This window comes from Meleagris gallopavo, chromosome 4, assembly GCF_000146605.3.
Source record: "Meleagris gallopavo isolate NT-WF06-2002-E0010 breed Aviagen turkey brand Nicholas breeding stock chromosome 4, Turkey_5.1, whole genome shotgun sequence".
NCBI classification, from domain to species: domain Eukaryota; kingdom Metazoa; phylum Chordata; class Aves; order Galliformes; family Phasianidae; genus Meleagris; species Meleagris gallopavo.
In genome coordinates this window covers 49,872,938-49,895,256 of record NC_015014.2, presented here as the reverse complement: position 1 = coordinate 49,895,256, position 22,319 = coordinate 49,872,938, and the positions used below count along the sequence as shown (strand labels likewise).

The 22,319-nt window shown below is 35.0% G+C and overlaps 1 protein-coding gene across 4 annotated transcripts in view; it reads right to left on the bottom strand.

Moving 5' to 3' along the window:
* Window positions 1–22,319, bottom strand: part of ARAP2 (ArfGAP with RhoGAP domain, ankyrin repeat and PH domain 2) — a 125,783-nt gene that overhangs the window by 68,075 nt on the left and 35,389 nt on the right. For all 4 annotated transcript variants that reach the window (XM_010710306.3, XM_010710308.3, XM_019614911.2 and 1 more), the window contains exons 10-13: window positions 4,097–4,212; window positions 2,692–2,891; window positions 1,798–1,883; window positions 982–1,164 (exon numbers count right to left, since the gene is read on the bottom strand). In XM_010710306.3, the coding sequence (XP_010708608.1) occupies window positions 982–1,164; window positions 1,798–1,883; window positions 2,692–2,891; window positions 4,097–4,212 (585 nt within the window). The remainder of the gene's footprint in view (window positions 1–981; window positions 1,165–1,797; window positions 1,884–2,691; window positions 2,892–4,096; window positions 4,213–22,319) is intronic.

The following is a 22,319-nucleotide window of genomic DNA, read 5'->3' as shown; positions in this document are numbered from 1 at the left end:
TGTTTAAATGTGAGACATCTCTAGTTCATAGTGTCATAGAATCCTTAGAGTTGGAAGGGACCTCTGAAGGCCATCTAGTCCAACTCCCCTGCAATGAACAGGAACACAGTTAAAATCAGCTTGCTCGGGGCCTGATCCAGCCTTGCCTTGAAAGTCTCCATGGATAGGGTATCAATCACTACACTAGGTAACGTGTTTTAGTGCCTCACCACTTTCACTAGTTCAAAGAATAACTTTCAAATGATATCGCCTCCCCACAGTCTCTGTATATTCTAAGACAATTTCACTAGTATGTAATTGAATGAATTAGCTCTGTAAAACACGTGCATTTTTAAACTCCCCCGTAGTCAAAAACCTTAAGCAGTCATGACTGAGATCAGTAGACAGTACAAGTCAGTCAAATGGACAAAAAGCTATGCACAAGTGATAATTAGCATTTTCCACTTTATAACTGTAGGGAATTTACTTGTGTTATTTGTGCAAAAAGAAACATCAGAACTCACATTTTTCATCATTTCATTAATTATTTCATTTCCAATTAACTACAAGCCACTATGAAAGATGCATGAGCTCCTGCTGATAACACCGAACCATCTAACATATTGGAATGATAGATGTCAGACATAATACATTAAAAAACGTTAAGAAGGAATCTAAAGAACTGTAGTGGGAATTTTCATCACTGAAGTGCACATTTGGAAAAGAAATAGAGATGTATATTTATTGATCACTCTGGAGTATTTATTACAGGTACAACATAAGTACCATAATCTTCAACAAACAAACTGGAAAAGTTATAAGTGACAGAAGGACTCCTGCAAAGGCTTGCCTAGTTATTCCCTAGGAGTTATTCAGCTCTGTGAAGCTTGACCCTCAGGGTTTTGAATTTGTTTCCTCAGCAGGTTAACAGGATGACTAAAATGCACACACATAAAATTCAGTACAAAACTTATGGTAAGAGCTTATTCATTCTGATGTTACCTTATTCAATTGTTCTTTGGTTTTGTAGGGAAAAGGTGCTTTCCTGAATTTTCTCTCTTTGTATTTTTGTGTAATGAATGCAATCCTTTTTTCTGCAGGGGCATCCATGTGCAGCTCTTCATCTGGAGGAAGATTTCCTGCCCAAAAAGTGTTTGCTCTCTTATTCCCAATGATGATAAAGAGCTGAGTGAAGTTAAAGAGAAAACAAATATCATGAATGACTCTAAATAGTTTTCAGGTGCTATAAATGAAGGAAAAAAATTGAAAAAGAGCAAATTGCCTGCATAAGATTAAATGGAAGCCTTTCCCAGTTACTATGTCAATCTATAAATTAGTAATAAAGCCCATGTCATAATTTTCCAGCAATAGGTACTACAATTCACAAAGCTAACCAGTTACAGTGCTTCAATAAATATTAGAAAATGCCAGTAGAATGTTAGAGAAGACTAGCACTTTTTTAAAAAGAAAATACCAATAACTCAACTCGCTTTAGAAGCATCACTTCTAAACAGTCCAAACACCTAACTTGGTAGTGAGTTTCCCTTCTTCCCTAATATTGTGCATCATGACAACTCTCCAGAAACATTCCTGTTACTATTCCTCATCCCCAAACCTAGGTGCTTGATACAGACAGTTCTTAAAATAAAATATTTCAAATGACACAAGAGATACAGTACTCCCAGAAACATTTGATTTACAATAACAGAGGCATATTTTAGCAAGTATGCTTTAAAACTTCTTGTAAGTAAAGTGAAAAACTGTTATTCACATGGTTCCTTTCAAAACATAAGAAAGAGTTAGAATAAGTCAACATACCTCAATTAGTTCGTTGCTCCAAATGCTGGCATCCATTTTTAAACTCCTGACCTTTGAATCTCTTGGTCCTAGAGATCGGTGCTGTCCTAAAAATCCAACAGCATTTTTACTTAACTAAAGCACTTAAACTGAGTTAACTCTTCTCCTGAGCTAAAAAATACATATATATATATTTAATGAAAGCAGATCTATTTATCATTTTCTAACAATATATGTATTTTAAATTGAAAAGCACAAAAGCACACAGAAAAAGGAGAAGGGGGTGAGAGGGAAAAAGAGAGAAGGATGTGGATTGCACGTGGCATAGAAATAGTCCTCTTCAGGTTATAACTTTGAAATACAAATTTTGTATATTTGATAATAATTAATAAACAAAGGCTCTTTCACATAGAATATTTTGGAAGAGTTTGTTTTGGAAACAAGACCTAGAGTTATAAAGCATTTCACTGCCTCTAATGCTTATGCACGTACTTGAATAGAAAACATGACGGAACCAGATTTTTCATACTATCTGAAAACGCTGTCCCTGTTGGCAGTAAAAATATGACCTGATGTAATAAATACTCCAAATTTATACACTGCAAATTGTTATCTTTCGGAATGCATCAATGCTAAAACAAATCATTTCCCAAGAAGTGCTACTGTGTCTTGATTTCCATTAATTGTGGAGGATTATTCATCTGTGGGAAAGCAATCATCATACAGACTGTCATTTACACATGAAAGTATTTTAGAATAAGGATACTTGGTATTAAAAAAAGTTATATTCATTTTTTGTCAAAACTTCCAATGGAATGGCACTTCAAAAATAAAAAAAGCCAATTCAAGGACATAAACAGATATGCAAATATGACATTTTGTAAAACCCACACAGCCTCTCATTAATTACTCTACCTGCACACTTCTTACAAATGACAACACAGAGATTGATGGATGCCCAATCAGGATTGGGAGCTTTACAGTCAGCACAGCTCCTGTTGGATTCATTGAACCAAATCTTCTCAGCTACTTCATAATCAGACAGAGTTTCTGCTATCGATTCCTGCAGTGCTTCAATCCAGTCTTGTTTCTCTTTTTCCGATTCTGCTGTAAAGCTGAAACAATTGACTTTTCTGCATTATTGATCTTTATTTTAAAGCCCAATTAAACAGAATCTGCAGTCTCTTATTTATTACATTTGTCTGAAATCTCTGTCAAAAAATAATCCACTACACACATATAAAATTATTTTTCATTTTCACCAGTGAAAATTCATTCAGTCTTTGTTTTGTTATCAATAAAAGCACTGCTAGCATGAGCTACACAGCTTTTATAACATTTGTTATGTTCCTGAGTTACTTTCAACATGTTTTTTTTAAAAAAAGGTCAACACATACCAAATGTAGTCTGATTTTTTCAAAAAAGCATAGAACAACCTCAATAAACTTAATGAGTTACTAAAGAGTAAAAGCAGACATGTTACCTAACAGACAAAAGTTACCTTCCTTTTAAAGTGATCCTTTTGGAAAACAGAAATAATAATAGATATGGTTATGGCTTAGAGAAAGTCAAAGATCTACTTATCTACCAACTAGCCACAGACTCAAATCATTGATCAAGACTAATTTACTTGTTCTCTAGGCCACTGAGAATCAAATAACATTGCTTGCATTTCAGCGACCCTTCTCAAGATTAACACTTGAGAACATACACACAGAGAACAAAGCAATTTCTTCTTCTCCTGCATTACTAAAGAAAAACCACACATTTAAGAAAAAAAGTTTTATTAGCATATCCTTTTATTTTCTTAAAAAAATCATTATGAGTCACAGCATCAGCAAAAGGAAAGTTTTGTACAGACTTCAATGAAGGATTTTTACAAGGGATAGCACATACTCTATTTCCTTTAAAAATAAAATCCCTAATATTAAATGAATGCAGGAGGATTTCACTACTGTAGTTTATCATAAAGATGAAGGAAAGTTTTCAAAGTAAGTTTCTTTCTCTCCTGCCTTTGCATAAAATGAAAAAGATGGTGACAAAAATATGCGTTTGTGGACACTGGATGTCTAGTTAGGGAGATAACAGATGAACCACAAAGTTAAATAGTGGAAAGAAAATTCCTCTGTTATTTGGTGGAAAGAAAAAAGTGAGCATTCTTAATAAAAATGTTATCTTTTCACTAAACTGGGTTATGTTAGTACCATATGAAGCAACATTTTCCAGCATATTACTTATATTTTGCACTTGAATAATATTAATAATATTAGTTGTATAACTTAATATAAAATATTACTATTATCAATATTGAAGATCTCACCTGAAGCTTTTGTAAGGAGTAATTATTTCAAAAGATTGTTTTGCAGTCCGATCTACTTGTTTTACATTTGCCACATTCATAGGGATTAAGGTGATACCAAATCCTGTCTTAAAGTCCTACGGAAAAGGTAATAAAAGTTTGAGTGGTTATTATTCAATAGCAAACATGTACAGAATAATTAAACCAGCACGGTCCAAACATCCAAGAGCAGTGATACAAATTTTGGCCACAACATGCAGACCTCCTAATTCATTAGAGGATAAATAAATCTATACAAAATTATGTTCAAACATTATCCTTGTAATTGCCAAAATTATATTGTTTGCTTGATAGAAATGCACTGTAACTATTAATAATGAAAAAATGTTAAATGAGTACATGAAATTGCTGATGGAAATGGAATAACCTACTTTAAATCATGCTTTAGTGGTGAGAATTTTTTAAAAACTAAGTCTTTTTCATTGACAGCAGTTTTGGCTGCTTTTAAATAGACTGATTTTAAGAAAAACAATTACAACTTTCTCTTAAATCTTCATTGCTAATGCTTATGATTTATTATATTATATAAACTAAGCATCTCAAGCATGTCTTTGAAAAAAGTTCTATACAACCACTCAAATGCACTAGGATTTACTAGTAGTCTAATTCTTAGAAATACTAAGCATGTTTAGCTTAAACCAATCACTTTTTCCACCGTGAAACAACATACTTAAAAATCAATCTTGCATTAACACAGTCAGGAAATCACTCTTTTAAATGGACACATTTTTGAACTATATTGATATATATCTGATCTACTTTGGAAATCATTGCTATTTCCTTCTGAAACTAATTTACATGGTCATCCAATAGTAGTCATCTATTGCACCGTGACACACACAGGAGTTTCCTTCTGACCATTGTGTAGCACTTCTCTACTGCATGAGTGGCTAAGCACTGGCATGGGCTGCCCAGAGACATTGAGAGGTCCCCGTTTGGAGATCTTGAGGAGGAGCCAGGACTTGGATTCTGGGCAACCTCAAAGGACTCAAGTGGACCTGTTCGGGGAAGACGGTGGGAATGGATCTCCAGAATTCCCCTTCCAACCTCCACAATTCTGTGGTTTCTAGGAATATTAGTGTAATTCTTGGATACATTAACTGCATCAGAAACAAAACCAGAAACTATCTCACTCAAGCCCTTACCATCTGCAACATGCTCACCCTGTTACTTCTCACATAACATGTAGCTGAGCGTGATCTAAAAAAAACAAAACAAAACAAAACAAAACAAACAAACAAAAAAAACACCAAAGTACTGGAGAGGAATAGCTTCAGCAGGGATACCTGCCTGTGAAGAAGCTGTTTTTCTAGTAAAAATGTAAAAATTTACCCAAGCTGGCATCACCAGCAATTTTCTTTTCATGATTTTTTAACAGAACTACTTACAGCTCACTTAGAGAGGACAATTCAAAAAAACTCTTTTCACTTCATAAACTATTTCGAGGATGAGCAAATAAAAAAATATCATTTTTAGCTATGACTGGTAAAACTAAATCTAACAGAAGATATAGATGCAAATAAGAGTTCATGCATTTCAGCGTAAAAATTTATAAAAAGGAATAACTTTTCAATAAGTACTCAGGATTAGCCACTCTTCACATAATTATTTCTTAGATATTTCTACTTCTCCTTTAATCTTATATCCTGCAACAAACATTTTTATTCTTCTCCCTACTCTTCCATTCCTTTCTCTTGCAGTTTTTCTTTAAAACAATAGTTTTGATGCTGACATATCTGCTTTAGAAGAGAACGGAGACTCTGTAGAGCCTACAGAGTCTCTAATTTATCCTCAAAGACTGGTTCTATGGGAAAGGGCTGGGCATTTAGAGCACGAACTCAACAGTGGACAAGACCAGTGAGAAAAACAAAAACATGAAATAAGGTTAAAAAAAAAAAAGATAGCAGCATCTTTAATTAACCAAACAACGCAGAATGAAAAAAATAACCTTCCTAGAATTAAGTGGCTTGTGCTTCTGAGATGTAAATTGGATGCAGGTTTCAATTATGTCTGTAATTGGCCTTAAAAAGTCCAGGTAATGAGACTATACTTGTACATTAATATCATCACAACACATTCTTTATTAAATAAGTGCTGAATGACTGCCAGGAAATACGATTTATAGTAACTTAATATACTCTTACGTCCAGATTAGTTCACTGAAGACAGAAAAGAATAACGAAAAAATGACTGAAATAAGAACTACCATATTTAGCCAGTTTTGGGGACATGAGAGGAGCAGGAGCAACATATTCTGCTCAACACCCCAGCTGCCACTGCCATCTCAGTCCTTCTGGCAGTTGGGCAGCCCACTGGTTGCCTTCACTCAGTCAGCTGCACCCAGCAGCACCTTATGAGCAAAGAGAAAACATTCTGCAGACATTAGAACTCACACACATTCACTGTAATTACTGCCACTACTCAGACATCAAAGTCTGTTGTACTTGAACCCAAGTATGCAGAACATAACAAGCACACAAATTAAATACACTGAGTTCAAAATCTCTTAGGAGGCACACCAACTCTCCCCCCAAAAAACCTCAAAAACCCTCCCAAGTAAGTCAACAATCCAATTGAAAATAACTATTCCCATGTTTTAAATTCAGCGACTGTGTAAGAACTGAATTGCAGCATGAGGAATGTCAGAAAGGTTAAGAAATTAGAAGTGAGGAGTTTGATTTTCAGCACTGAAAGGTGGTGGAAAATTAACCAATTTCATCTGTACATTAAAGTGAAGTTATTTCTGTAATGGTCCAAACAAACTCTTTTTTGGTAACCGTCCACTTGGCTTAAACCAGGCTTGGTGAGTGACAGGTACACTAGAATCTAATTTTCACGGTTCAGAATTATATGCTTTCAAGAGCGCAGTCTTGTTCTCTCCTTCAGACACAGAAGTGGGAATTGGTATAGGGAAGAAAGAACTGCTCCACTTCGAAAGATAAATTCATTCATTTTGAGTGCACAGGAGGACAATAGGGCCATTCAAGCACTATACAAAATGTACTGGCAGCAAGACTAAACTGCATCTTTTTGGAATACGAATTGTTTCACTCCTACACACTGAAAGCTCATTGTTCCAGAAAGGTTCAACTGTGTAAGACTTTCTGACAAACAAAGAAAAGTTTATGATTCAAAAAATACAAAGAAAACTTTTCTTTTTAAAATATACATAGAACAGATACAGACATTTAAGATACATCTCAACACATTTGAACAGAGATGGAAAAAAATAGAAGAGTTTCTATAAAAATTTCTTTTTAGAAATAATCATACATCAGATGTATCCACTAAACAGCACAAACTGCAGGCTGAAAATATTAACAGGGAATGTAGCCAAGAATGTGGAAAGTACTGGCTTTCTGATAACCTGTTGTTCCTTTCTGAAGGAGGAATGATTACAACATGTCGTTATCATCCTTGTCTGAAATACACAAAATCTATGAAAACCTAGCTGTACCTAAACTACAAAAATATATAACCTAATTTTTTAGGATACATTTAAAGTGCATATATAAACTGCATGGCAGTCAGCTAAACAGCTTTCTATTATCAAAATCTACACTTTTCATAGAAAATTTTATTAGGAGGCTTTATTAACATTTCTTTGGTTCCATTCTGGATGAGATTCAAGAAGTTTCAAAATTAATCTATTTTTCTACTATATCACCAGTTCTATTTTATAGGCACAAATATACATCGAGCATCATGAAAGCTTAGCCACATTTAGAATAAAATTAGACAACTACATCTAAAGTATAGTTAATTTTCAGAGTTGCTGAACACTTACAACTTCTGGTATGTTGCTTTAAAAAGACAGGCCTAGGCATCTTATGAAATTCCTATACAAAAGTGGGATCAGGGGGTTACTCTTCTGGCTCTCAAAGAACAGGCCTTCTCTACAAAATCACTCCTCTTCTTCCCAGAAAGTATAAAATGTGATCCTTTGTGTTCCCTTCCAGTCACTTTTGCAGAAGTAAAACTTGGTCTGGCATGCTTCTAAAAGTTATCTAAAAGTCAAATTTAAATTTATCCAAACATAGAAGATCTAGAGTTGCTGGTGTTCCTTGCCTTTTACTTTTCAGCAATTATATCTTATCTTTGAGTGCTCAGACTCATACGAATCTAACTTTTCCACAGTGTACATAGTTGAATAAAATAAACACCTTCTATGGTAAAACATCACAAAACAAAACAAGCAAACAAAAGAAAACTACAAATCAAGAATCAGCATCATTACAAGTTTACCCTTTCTTGTCACATAAAAGTTCTTAGAAATAACTCCAAGTTGTATTTTAAAGGTTAACTATATTATTTTTACATCAGAAATAACAGACTATATTTTCATCTCAGGTTTTTGCTAGAGGATTAAAAGTATAGCAGCAACAGAACAAAAGGAAAATTGCTGCCATGATTTAATGAGAATGTGTGTATATGTGTGTGCGTATGTAATACATTCTGAGGTACAGAACTCTTTAGTTCAGAAATAGTAATGGCGTATGCTGAGAATACCCCACTTCTGGAAACTGCTGCATCAGCTGAATGTCCTCAGTGTACAGCAATTTTCTTTCAGTGAGATCAAGGTCCCTGTTTTTTTGTTGTTGTTGTCTTTGGCTGTTAGATCATGGGATTGTACATAACCCTGCATGAGAAGATGGAGTATGCACACACATATGTCTATGACACCAACAACGGTAGGGAATGCAATATAATGCTACAAGAAAAATATACTTCATGTTTACACATATATGTGTTTATTTAGGCATATCTTTTTTAAACAATATTTTCTACCATCCTACTACCCATTTTCTTAAAGGCACACCCATATCTGAAACCCTAATCCTACTCTTCATACACAGATTTTGACATTTAATCACAGTGACTTTGATAGGAATTTCAGAACATGACCCTGTATGTTTCCTTGAACCTATTCTTGGTATTTGCAAGAGGTCTTCAGGTTTGCTTTGAGGAAGCTACAGAAAGTTTATGACGATTAAACTAAGATTTATTTCTAAAAGACCTGAGAAGTCCTCTAATAATTTAACATGATTTAGACTTATACTTCATTTTAGACCCATGGCACTTGATTCCCTTCAAACAGTCAAATTATTCCACAGAGATTAAAAGCCAGTAACTAGAATTCTTCAGATAAAGCAATCAGCTTTCTTCCCTCTCTCCCTTAATTGGAAGTACAGAGTTCAGCCTTTCTAGCTTGTAAGGAAGGCTAATTTCTCCACCAGGTGAGAAAAAAAAGTTTCCATTTTAATAAGAAAATTAAGATATAAATAATTATCAGAACCTGAGAATCAGTGACCGGTAGAGCAGAAATTGCTTTGATATTAATGCTTCTCTCTATGGGTTTATATTGATCTCCTCTACTTTTAAACCATACTTAGCCACCCCATTTACCTGTCATCCGGCTTCTCAAATCTTTAGAAACTTACGTCCTTTGACACAGGAAAAAGTCTTTAGACATAAATTTTAGATGATATTTAAACATCATGGGCTAGAATCAAAACTGCCATGAGTAAATACAGATGTACTCTTAAGGTCTTCTTAATGAGGTCTGAAATTAAAACCTCAACAAAGCATACAGTATATAATTACGCAAATAAAAAAATGTTAAAAGAACTTGAAGTTTGCCAACTCGAGTCCTGATGAGCAAGATGATGTTAAAAATCAAGTTGTCTGTGCATGTTAATCTGTAGCTTTTTACTCATCTATTATGATATCAATTTTATGTTCTTAACATAAATGTTCTTAACATACAAATCCCCATAATAGAACAATTTGAAAACGTTTTTGCAATCAGAGCCTGAATCATTTTGTATTAATGACCTGACATCAGTAATTTGAGAGGATAAAAAACAAGAAGAAAGCAAATAGCAAGAGCGAGAAAGGACACCTCAGGATAGCTCTAGTCAATCTCATGCACTGTAGGTTTGTTTGCAGTGAAGTATGCTGGATATGCTACTGGAGTACAGTCCGCATTTTAATTACATTATAAAGAAATATACTATATCTATTTTGAGATGGCTCTATGACTTAATCCAATACATAAGTAGAAAAAATTGAGAGATTACTTTCAAAAACTTCTTCCTGAATAACACGTTGAGGTAGCTAGTTACTCCTAGATGTAACTTTTATTCAAGTTACACATGCTTATCTACTTATTACAAAAGTTATTCAGAATTCTCACTTTTGCAGCTAAATATCTGAGTTTTACAGTATCAATACAATATTAAATCACTTGATTATGCATTATCAGCCTGTGCCTTGATTGATGTATGGGATGGATCTAGGACATGTGAAGATGGAACCCCCCTTCCCATACAGACTACAAAAAAAAAAAAAAAAAAAAGGACAGTCACATAATTAATGTGATTGAATACTATCCTGGAGAGTTAGCTCTTATCTTTGCCTATTTCTACTCGCTGTAAATCAAAAGTCTTAGCATTCAATCATTTCACTGTACATTTTTTATTTTTTACTACCTGATTTTATGCTCTAGGGTTTGATTTGCAGAACTGCCAAGCAACTGGAGCTTCAGCTGAGACCTATGAATACAATACATAAAACTATTCTGTTTCAGGAAAAAAAAAAAAGAGAATGAAAAATATATGAGTACTTGAATCATTTACTCTGTTTCTCAGAACTATGTTCATATGGAAGACAATCATGTTCCATTTCCTACAAGGAACTGATGAAAAATAAATTATCATTGTTCTTCAAATAGCCAAGAAAAATAATTACTAATCACATCACCATTACTGATGAAAGATTCCTTTAAGACACTTTTCAACAGTATGCAATAAAAAAGCAGAGTTACTTCATGAAATGAAATGATCAAATGGTTAAGTAAACAATCTACAACTGAGGTGGTAATCTCATGTAAGAAAAGAGTATGTTATGGTATCCATTGCACAATAATTATATAGATGTAACTGGATGAAGTAAGGCTTTAGAAACAAGCCCAGTTTTCTCACTTTTAGAGTGGGTGCACAAATCTGTAATCATGGTAATGTTACTACACACAGACTGTGTTAAAATTTTCACAGGTTTTTAGCTCAGAAATCCCCAATGACATTTATACAATCACGGAAGCACATCTCCTTATCTAATCCTGAATAACTTTTTCCTCTAGATACGTGCTTGACTTCAATCAAATTCAACATAATAGCATTTACCAATAATCTCAAATCTATACAAATTTAAAGAATGCAAGCCAGAGTAGTGGATGCAGACTCTAAGTTTCTCCTCACCTTTCCTCTCTGCTTCTTTAAGGAAAGGCTCACAATGAGCTCACAGTGAAATAATATGATACAACCAACAAAGAGATGTTCAAATTCAACAGCTACCAATAAAGAAGTATACATAAGTCAAAAGCTCCAAAATCTTAGTCCTCAAAAATGAGATAAGATGACGAGAATTAAGAGGAAAGCAAAAACTGTAATTCCAAACATTCACAAGTTTCTCACCAGTGCTGAAACACACTGAAAGAGAAATATGGGAAAAAAATAAAATCCATCCTGCATCCATGCCTTGCCACTACAAATAATCTGTATGTATGCAATTTAGTGACAGACCAATAACTTCTTTGTCACTTCTGAAACCATTTCTGTGAGCTGTTGCATCAACGTATGCAATTGAATTTTAAGTAAAGTGTATATTTTGACACAAAGCAATTGAAAGTTATTACTGGAAGGCAGAGTTTGTGACTTAAAGGTACCACAGTCACTTGCATTACCTCTTAGGAAAAATACAGAAAGAACCAAATTCAACTATACTACAGTTCAGAGTTGAGCTGAGATGTAGAAAGTGTGACTGAATTTACATGCTTGCTTTGGCTTGCCATTCAGTGTACTAGGGAAGGGGCAGAGCCTCACATCTGAGGCACACAGAACAGAAACCAAGCATCAAAAACTAGCAGATTAACACTGCCCACAAAAAACTGTCTTGCTAACTTACCAAATACGTTGACAGACAACAGCTTTCTTTGCTGTCAGCCCTGTTCTCCACATAAAAGCTGACAAAGCCTCAGTGTGACCAATTACACCAAGTCCCTTCCAGCAAAGCTCCTCCTCAATGTGAAGTTTGTTGAAGAATCAGCATCTCATGTGTTCTCAGCTTTTCTTCTGCTGCTTCTAGAAATTTCACAAGCTGACAAAGATACTGCAGCTAAACAAGTGCATAAATAAAATTAAAAGCCTGTCATAAGCAAGAGCCTCTCTTCAAGGCTCTCCCTTTTAGCCTTATTCCAGTAGCCACTTACAACAGCACAATCTCCTTGTGTTTCCTTTAGCAGAGACAACCATGTTCCTTATGATACACAATTCCTAACATAGGAAAACCCATCCCATTTCAAACTTCATTTCTCGCTACTTGCTTCACACATTTTTCACCCCACGGGGATTCCAGTTTAACATAAGCAAAGCCTATTATTACTTGGAAAAGGCTCAATTTTCTTCACTTTTATAGCTTAACCACCTGTCTCTGATATCTTTTGTTTGTTTAGCTGAAACAGGTATCCCCGTACCCACCATCTCAAAAATCTCACACAGTTTTAAACACTTCCCCAGAGCACTGCCTGTTGACACAAGGACATTTTTAAACATCTTTATTACTAATAAAATTTTAAGTAGCCATCTGGACTCTTCTTTAAAAGTGATTCACAATAGAAAACCTTCTTGGAAGATTTATCAAGACTGTTCTCTGGAGACCACAAAGGTCTGTATGTTTTAGAAGAATCATGTACAGTTATGGTTTTCTGAATTCACATCTTTATAATTCTATTGTGAAGCTTTATATCCACCAAAGCTCTTGTTATGTATTCATAGTCCAGACAACTGCTAACAAAGTGTTTGAGCTTCTAAAGAAAGGACAGACTGTGAATATTTCTGTGATGTTTTAAAAGTTGGAACAGTGAAAAATTGATTACTCTCTTTATAGACTTCTGTACAGTTGTCATTGGACAATAGAGAAAACTGGTATTATACCCCTTCCAGCAAAAATCTGCCCAGTGAACCAAGAAAAAACCCTGAATAATGGGGTTCCTGTTTTCCTCTAAATTTACCTGTGGAGATAAACTTGTATGATATTGAATAGTAAAAAATAGCACTAATCAATCGTAAGTTTTTTATTGACTAAGAGCAAATAGAAAGGTGTTAAGTCATCCCTGTACAAATAAAACCATTCACTTTTTAAATAAATAAAGTGGACTCTTATTTTTGTAAAATAAAAGGTAACTCTGACATCACAGACCATGAGTAAAAATAATGCATAATTTCTGCTTTAATAAATATTAGCAGAAGTAGTAACATTTCCTGATTGAACTGCGATTTTCCTAACAGACTTGAAGTTTTTCACAGCCTTTTTTATTTTCCTTCATGAAGTTTATCTCCAGTTTACAGAATTCAAAAAATATTTATGGACAATTATAAAGAAAGTTTCAAATCTTTTTAAAGCACTGTCTAAATCAGATCAACTGTGAAGGGCATTTTCATATTGTAAAGGAAAAAAGTTTGTAGGTATATCCCTGTGAATCCCCATGAATTCCAAATATACCTCATTTTATCATAGCTGGATCACTGCTGGATTTCCCTGCTAATGTTAATAAAACTGCCAGCTCAGATTTCTGATCCTACCAAATTGAATGGACCTGTGAACTGATGCAAATTGCAGGAAAACACATGCAGAAAAAGCCTTATTTAGAAGCATTTCAATAAAATATGGAGAGCTCCGGATTGAGCTAACAGGACTCTTTCTTGCTAGGGAGATTTTAAGCAACTGCTACCCACACAGCCATGAAGTGAAAAGTTGCCCTTTAACAAGCAACATTATGATCTTTGATTTAAGACAAAAAAATAAACTAAGCAAAGCATACGTCCACACAAAAACTTTTGTCCAGATAGTAGAAATTCTCATCTGTTTAAAAAACATTCATCCCAGAGGAATGGAAATATTAAAACCCATTCAAGTTTAGACTTACTTTAAATTTGAAGTTCAGATACTTTTGATATCTCGGAGAAAAAAGAAAGGCAATTTTTCTACTTACAAAAAAATGTAAATAAGCATTTATTAGCAGAAGAAAAGTATTTTGAGTATGTGCGTACATGTACTTTCAAGAACATGCCTATGGAGGTACAGACATTTTCCAGAAAACAGTTTAAAGCAGCAGCTTCCCACTGTTGCCAATCAGAAACCTGAGGGGACCAGATTAGGACTTGTGAATTCTTTCCACTTCTATGATTTACTCTAAAACAACAAAGGGACAAAAGCACCATCAATTTCACCATACGTTCTGCCACACCCAGACCAAGAGAGGGCTGATGCTGTTACAGCAGCAGTGCTGCATGGTAGTTTTTGATATCCAAGAATCTTTCCTAAACGTCAGTCCATTTCACCATTTTCTCTTTCAGCAAGACATTTTTCTTACATTTAATTCAACAAAAGAAATACATAAATATGTTCATATTTATATCTATGACTGCCTAGGAAGCATTTGATTTTTTTGTAAAGAAAGAAATGAATGGAGATAGATATAGCTACTATTTACCTAGGCATTTTGGAATCATTGCAATCATGACAAGTAAAAAATAACAACACACTGTTAGTATGAAAGTTATATGTGAAAATAAGAAGTTTCACAAGTCAATGCAGTTTGCAAATAAGTGATCTCCTTTTCATTACTTATATACTGAAATAGCCATAGGATAAAACATTTAGAGTTTACTGAACTCTTAGTAAATCCATCCTTCATTCAAGAATGAATTTCATTATGAGGACAAAAAAAACAAAGGTCCAACACTAAAATATCTGTATTGTACTCACATTTCAGTACTATGTCTGGAATTCATAGTCCTTCTGAATCAAACCTAACAGTCTAAAGATTTAAGAATCAGTCTTACATAATTCAAAAATTATGAGCTAGAATGGAATATAAAAAAACAAGTATATTTAAGATAGCAATGAAATCATTTTCTGTTAATGAGTGGTACAGGCTAATATCCAACTGAAGAATGCAACTGGTACAGATAAACACTGAGCAACCCCATAATAGCAAACTAAATTTAGAACAAAAAACAAAAACCACAACACATTCCTTTCCAGCAACACACACATTCTGTACTACAGACAACTAACTGGTAGAAAAAAGATCGTATACCTTCTAGGGTTAACAAACTGTCTCCATTTACCACTTCTACATTTATCTTTTTTTTGTGTGTCACTGAGCTTCTCCTTGACACACGGTGAACTGCACGAGAATGTCTTGCAGGATTCAGAATAAGCTACAGCCATGTGGCTCCCCTGTAGCGTAATGATTCCACCTGTCTCCTATACTCCTTTCACTTCTCAGGTCTCCCGTTCCCATCCATTTTTTATACAAGGAATAGATAAATCTTGCTCATCTGAATTTTAAAATAGACTGAAAAAGCAAAACTTGCCAAGAGCAATATTAACTCTGTTTCAGTGCACATTCTCAGACTGATGGAATGGGGGGTTAATCAGTACTTAAACAGTTAGTCTGAAACCATTAGTATACTCTGAGTAATGCAGAAAATACAAGCTTCACTTTCATATTCTGTAAGTTTTCAAAGTTCACTTTATCAGTGTTCTATTTAAACAGTCTTCAAAATAATGCTGTAATTAGAAAATACACATATATTGGGATATACATATGTTACTACATTCTTTACTTATTACTTATAAATCAGACATTAATAAAGAGCAGCAACTACAGTGGAAATTTGTTAATGGTAACTGAAATCGTCAGCACTGATTCACAGGCTGATCTAACAGCAGCATCCTGACCTAGACACAGTAAACTGAACCACTTTGTACACAGGGAAGCACAGCTCAGAAAAAGCTGTGCCTCGTAACTAAAGGTGCGTCTTATCATACAGAAATTGCATCAAAACTGCAAATGCATGATCAAGATAACACTATAAAAGAACATAAGTGGTGAAAAAAATCTAGAATAAGAAAGATAAAATTGCTCTGTTCCACAATATTCAGAGACCCAGTGGCAAAATTTTATATCAGTTGTGTATAGTGGTGGGGAGGTTTGTAATGTGACAATGAATTTTGAGAACAAAGTTTAAAAAAAAAAAAAATCAGTCTGTGCTAGGAAGGATGGGCAGCTGCAATCTGCAAACAAACTAAAGCCAGGAGGAGGTACATTTTCCCAGCAAGACCATACCAATTTAACAAACTAGGACAAATTCAGGAACGAAACAGAATACTGGACTGAAAAGAAACTCTGTCAATTAATGGCAAATTTTCAAATGACATTCACAAAGCTTCACTCCAGGTATCCGTGTTGAGATCCTACAGGCAACAGCTTTCCTTAAACTGCCCTGCAAATACTGAAAATGGATCTTTGTCCTTCTAAAGTAAGTAAATGGAAAAGTTAATCAACTTGATCAAAATCTGTACGGACCTCTTCAGATTTATATCAAAACACATCTGCATGCAGTGTAGGAGAATGAAATTTGGGTCTGCAGATGAAAGAAGTGTGGAATTAAAAGATCTGAACTTCCAGCACCACAGAATCATGCACAACAGCAATGAGACATCGTCTGCTTTTGTACCTACAGCATATTCTATTAACCTGTATTTGTACTTCTCCCTGTAAAATACCTGTTATGTCAAGAAATATATATTTGATATTCCATATTTCATCAGTGAGAGAAGGCTGAAGAAATAAAGCCTCTGAAATACAGCTTTGTGTAGATGTAACTCTTCTACTCCTATACTACCATCTCTTATTGAGAACAACATTAAAGTTTCACATTTAAAATACTAATTGTACACATGGACCATATGCAAGCGCAAAGACCTAAGATCACCCTCAAACCAGACTTCTAAGTTTTACATACTGCATACTGTCACGGAATAACAACAAGAAGACTAACCAAGTCATGTGTCACATGTTTTCAGTTGTAAAAGAAAAATGAGAAATCTGTAAAATCCTAATACACATTTACAAAGCACACAGAAAACACTCAGAGAAACAGCTGATGTGTCTATTCAGTGTGAAATAAGCCCTTTCTAGATAAGTCACAAAAATGTCAGGTATTTCCTCTGTGTAGTTTATTCATTTTAAGCAAGATAAGATGCTTGAAATTCCCTTGCTTCTCCTTTTTAAGAAAAGAAGTGCAAGCCGAAACAAACCAACCTGGAAATCAGAATCCAGCTCCCGCTTGGGCACCACTGATGACCAGTCAGCACTGTCTCCTTTGCTTCTTTTATGGCTACTCAGAGGTCTAATGAATTTTGCCTTGATCAGTTTCTCAACTTTTGTTATGACCCCTATCTCCTGGCTCATCAGTTTTCTTGCAGCCCAGTAAATTGGCAGCTGCTCAGTTCCTTCAGGGGAGAGAAGTGAGAGTCAATTGTAATAATGGGCTGCAATTACTCCTGTGTTGTAGGAACTGAGCTGCTGTTGCTGACTGCTGTCATTTTGTCCGCCTTTGAACTTCTTTATGACCCCGTGGCAACGAATTACAGCCCTTGGCTGGAAAAAACATCACACCTCTCATCATCACACAGCATCCCACAGAGCCTCTGGACCAATTGCCAGACTGGCTGATTGGGGAACAGGAAGCAGAACACAAAGCCACATTAATTACATCAACGCAGCCTGCTGCTTCGAGACCTTTTTCAAACCTTGCTCAGGTATCCTTGCTGCATACAGCAGCCTAGTGACTATAGGCCTGTGTAAATGTGGATGAGTGCAGTATGGTGAATACTGACTCCTCTCTGCCTAGAGTTTGGAAGGTAGTACAGTTTTAAAATGCTTGTCAGTACAAGAGACAGACAGACAACAGTTTTGCCATAATGAAAATGGAGTCACAGCAACCAAACAGCAATAAAAATATATTTAAAATAGTGTACCTTGCCTGATACAGAAAGAAATGACTGTGAATTGTAATACTGTTAAATACTAGATAATAATATAACCCCAAGAGGACTGGAGAAGTCAATTGTGTATCCTCAGTTCAAGTGTACAAAGGTACAAAACAAAGGTAGCTCTATAGTTCCTCAAAGACAAGATAATAGAAATAACTGAATTGATATCCTCAAATTGTGAATGACATTAGGCATCACTTAAAAAACAAACCAGACTCATCTACTTCATATTTTCTGGATCACAGCTACCCATCTTCTATGTTATTAAACTCAATATATTACTTCCTCAGTCACTGCCTGGTTCCATTCTCATGGCCTTCCAGCAGTCTCACTGCCAACTGCTGGTAACCTTTGACCTCAAGTGAAGGTAACAAAGGTCTAAATTCAGTGCACAAAATCCTTTTCAGTAATGTCTTCAAAAACATTAGGTTCCAATCAATAAGTCTCTGAGTCTCTGGGGAAGTCTGGCCCACAAGCTGAGAAAGAAAAAACTTTTGACTGAAGTTTTATAGAAATATCTTTAAGATATCAACTCTAATGATTGAGTTAAAATGTGCCTTCTCTAACAAGACATTATTTTGCATGCAAAATATTTGTGAGGGAGAATTTAATTTAATAACAATGGCATTGAAGTGTTTCATGAGGCAATAATTCAGTTTGAGTTGATTAAGTTCAAATCTGTTGGCCTAGCAATTTATTAAGCAGAGATAGAAATTATTGCTGAAAAAGCACACAGGGGTATTCCCCATATTTTTACTGTGCTGTAACCATAAGCCTCTTTCCTTTTGCTTTAAGGATGGTGCACTTATTAAGAATAAAGTTTGTGATATTTTCTTTATTATACAACTTCATTACTATCTGAAACAATGTCACTCTGCTCCAAATAGCACAAAGAAACTGCAACTAACAAGCAAAAATTTATTTCATCCAGAAGATGAAAACGTCACTTCAGCTACAAAATAGATGAAATTTCTCAGTATTTTAAGGATCATCTTTCTAATGCTCATTTTAAACCATCTACTATTCACAGTTTATGAAAACTTAGATGGCTGATCTATACAGATTATTGAACAATAGTGTAATCTGTTTTCATTCTATTACTTCAACGACCATTAGGAAGTTTAGCCTGTTCATTCTCCATCACCATAGGAGTTACTTTTCCCTTTTTCAGCATACATTGTGTGTAACACGACTCTGGAGCAACTGCCCGTTGTTTGGTTGTAACAAAAAGGTGGGGAGTGAAAGAGCAGAAAAGGAAAAAAAATAAAAATAGAGGAACTAAAAGTTCTGGGGATCTGAAACAAAGTGCAGTGATTCTTACTCTGAAGAATTCCAACAGAGCTTAGAATAGGACCATCCAATCTTAAAAAGTTACCTCAAGGCAACAGAAATCCATGAATGCCAAAACAGTTCTCTCCAAGAACATTGAGCTTTGCCTGATACCACAAACTAACTACGTTATGACCAACCATCTGCTTTTAAGTGTTCAGGTTTCTAAATATTACAGTGTTGATAATTACAGGCACACTCTTTGGCCTCTTGCTGGTAGGTGCTTATACGTTTTATTTAGTATAGCTACCAAGGATAAAAACTTGATCAGCATGATGTGACTGTCAGCGTTCATCTGATCACATTCATCAGATTAGGCAAATATTTAAAAATCCTGCTACTCAGTGGAGAAATGAATAGTCTCATCTCTCTGAAACGTTAGTTTAGCACTCCTAAGGGGATATATATACCAAAAATAATCCTTTTGTGACATTACTCTTCGAGTACTGCCACACCAAATAAGTTAAGATTAGAGATTTGTAAACTGCATCTAGTTAATTGTGTTGTAACAGACTTCAAAAATAGCAAGTCCATAAGAGATGTCTTATATAAAGTTGCAATAGCAGTAATGGCATTTTTAAGTAGTTTGGAAAATGACTCATATGCATTATGTAATGCATATTTGTGCCTATATTTAAGGTTGTCGAATGAATGTTTCAGTGAGGATGTGTTTTCTACACTGTCTCAGAAATACTTTGCTCTTCACTTTTATGACAGTTTTGCAGCTTTATAAAAACATTAACATTTCAGCTATATTAAATAGTTATACATCAGAAATGAAGGATGCAGCATGTCTGCCATGAAAACTGACTGGTATGATTACAATTAAATAGGAATTTCCCCCAGAATGCATTAATAGTTATCTTACAATGAGTAGATCTAAAACCTTCTTCAGCTGTTCACACGTGCTATGCCACACAGTGAAATCCTTTTTCTTCACAATATTCAAACAAATCTTAATTTTCTTCACTACTAATTTTTACACAATCAAGGTAACTGGTTGTATACCTATTTGTCATTCCAGAAAGCTCAACTGATCATAATTGTGAAGCTGATAACTTTGTCTTTTCCCTTTCTCCATCCCTACCCTCCACCCCAAATCAAATTAATCATGAAACTTTTGATCACTATGGAAATGTTAGGCTTCCTATCACACTTCATGATAGCTTTGGGTGTATTTACAGCTTAGTGAGATCTTAACAGCATAAAAACAAGCAAGGAAGAAAAACTTATGTAGGCAAGGTTTAATTTAAATGCACAGAAAACAGAGAAGAACTTAGCATTAACTTATTTTGTATTTGATATAATTCTGCCTTCTCTTTAATTTTATTTTTAACAACCTAGAGTAATATCCCATAAAAATATTTTGAATGTTAAATGCAGATCTTGCTTGTACAGATGGGTCACCGTCACATTGTTCTTGTCTGATTGATTCAATCATGTTATTAGTGTATTATTTAAAATGCTCTTTTTTTTTTTATTAGGGGTACAATTAGTTGAAAGTTGAAGCTCAGAAACCCTCTCCCATATCAACAGAACTCCCTGTTAAAATTCATTTCATGTTGCACACAAGCTGAAAACAGCAGCTTTTAAGCTTTCTTACAGAATACAAGTTATTTTGCACTTAGTTGTTCCTGATGTCACGCACAGCAATTGATCTTTGCCATGGTTTTGAATGTGGAAGACTAGAGTGAACTGCATGCCAAGAAACCGCTGTAAAATTAGGAACACAACCTTAATTCATCATCCCTGCTACAGCTTGATGCAAACAACTGTATTTAAAAGAGGCTAGATAATTTGCTTCCACTTCAAGTTGCCAGTATATATTTGATCTCAAAACAAGTTTTCACCTTAATCTTCTCTCCCCCAATATATTTCCTTAAATTCTCACCATATATTTTTACATCTTGCTACAGATCATTCTGAAGAGTGAAGCCTGAAGAACTTATACAAGGACAAACAAGGGCAAAGGTTCACTAGCTCTTCTGTTACCTCTACATATTTAAGACATTCTGGACAAGATCATATAATTATAAGCACGTCTGAACATAGTCTGCACCAGCAGTCAAGCAAGCACTTTCACAGAACTTCCCAGTACTTGTTACAAATAATAGTTTATTACCAAACATTTCCAAAACTACGCGTGCTCTCCACGTGAGAGGGATGGATTCTTTCTCGTGGTTTTTCAGTCACAGTAACTCAACATTCCACTCACTGCCCCACTCCAGTGCACATCCAGTACTTCATTCTCTTTTCAATTATCACCTATCAACTCTTCTAACTGCCTCTCTCATTTTCTTTTGCTCTTTTTAATTCCTCACCCTTTTCCCCAGCTTCCTTTCCAAAACGATCAGCGGCTTTTGTAACACATTAACATCACAACACCCCAGCTTTAAGTAGCAACCACTGAACTGGCACTCAAGTTACTGCTCAGGACTCCTCATTAGTTCTCAGAATCTTTAGGCAATTATTTTAATTTCTACTCAACTTACATTCAAATTCTCTCATATTGCTGCTGTCATCACCCTCGACTCATTTGATATTCACAATATTACCGCAGTGATACAATGAAGAATCTAACACAATGAATACTTGCACGCATCTCCTCCAGTGACTTTAACCTAACCTCCTCTCCTTCAGGTTACAAACATTGAGCATCTCTGATTTATCCTTCCACCTGTGCCCCCCTTTATCAGTTCTCTACATTACAGAATGTGTTTAATTGATCATCTCCTGTAATACATTGCTTGATGTTGCCCAGGTTTGCTTTAAACGCACTACTAGCATTAGAGAGGAAATGGAAATTAGGTACTATCTTACTGGTTCATTCAACATGCATAAACATTCCCATCTGCCACAGAACAAATCATTTCAATTTTTGACAAAACAAAAACCCTCTGAAATCAATAAGATTCCCAGCCAAAATGAAATAAGAGTTTTGTGAGGT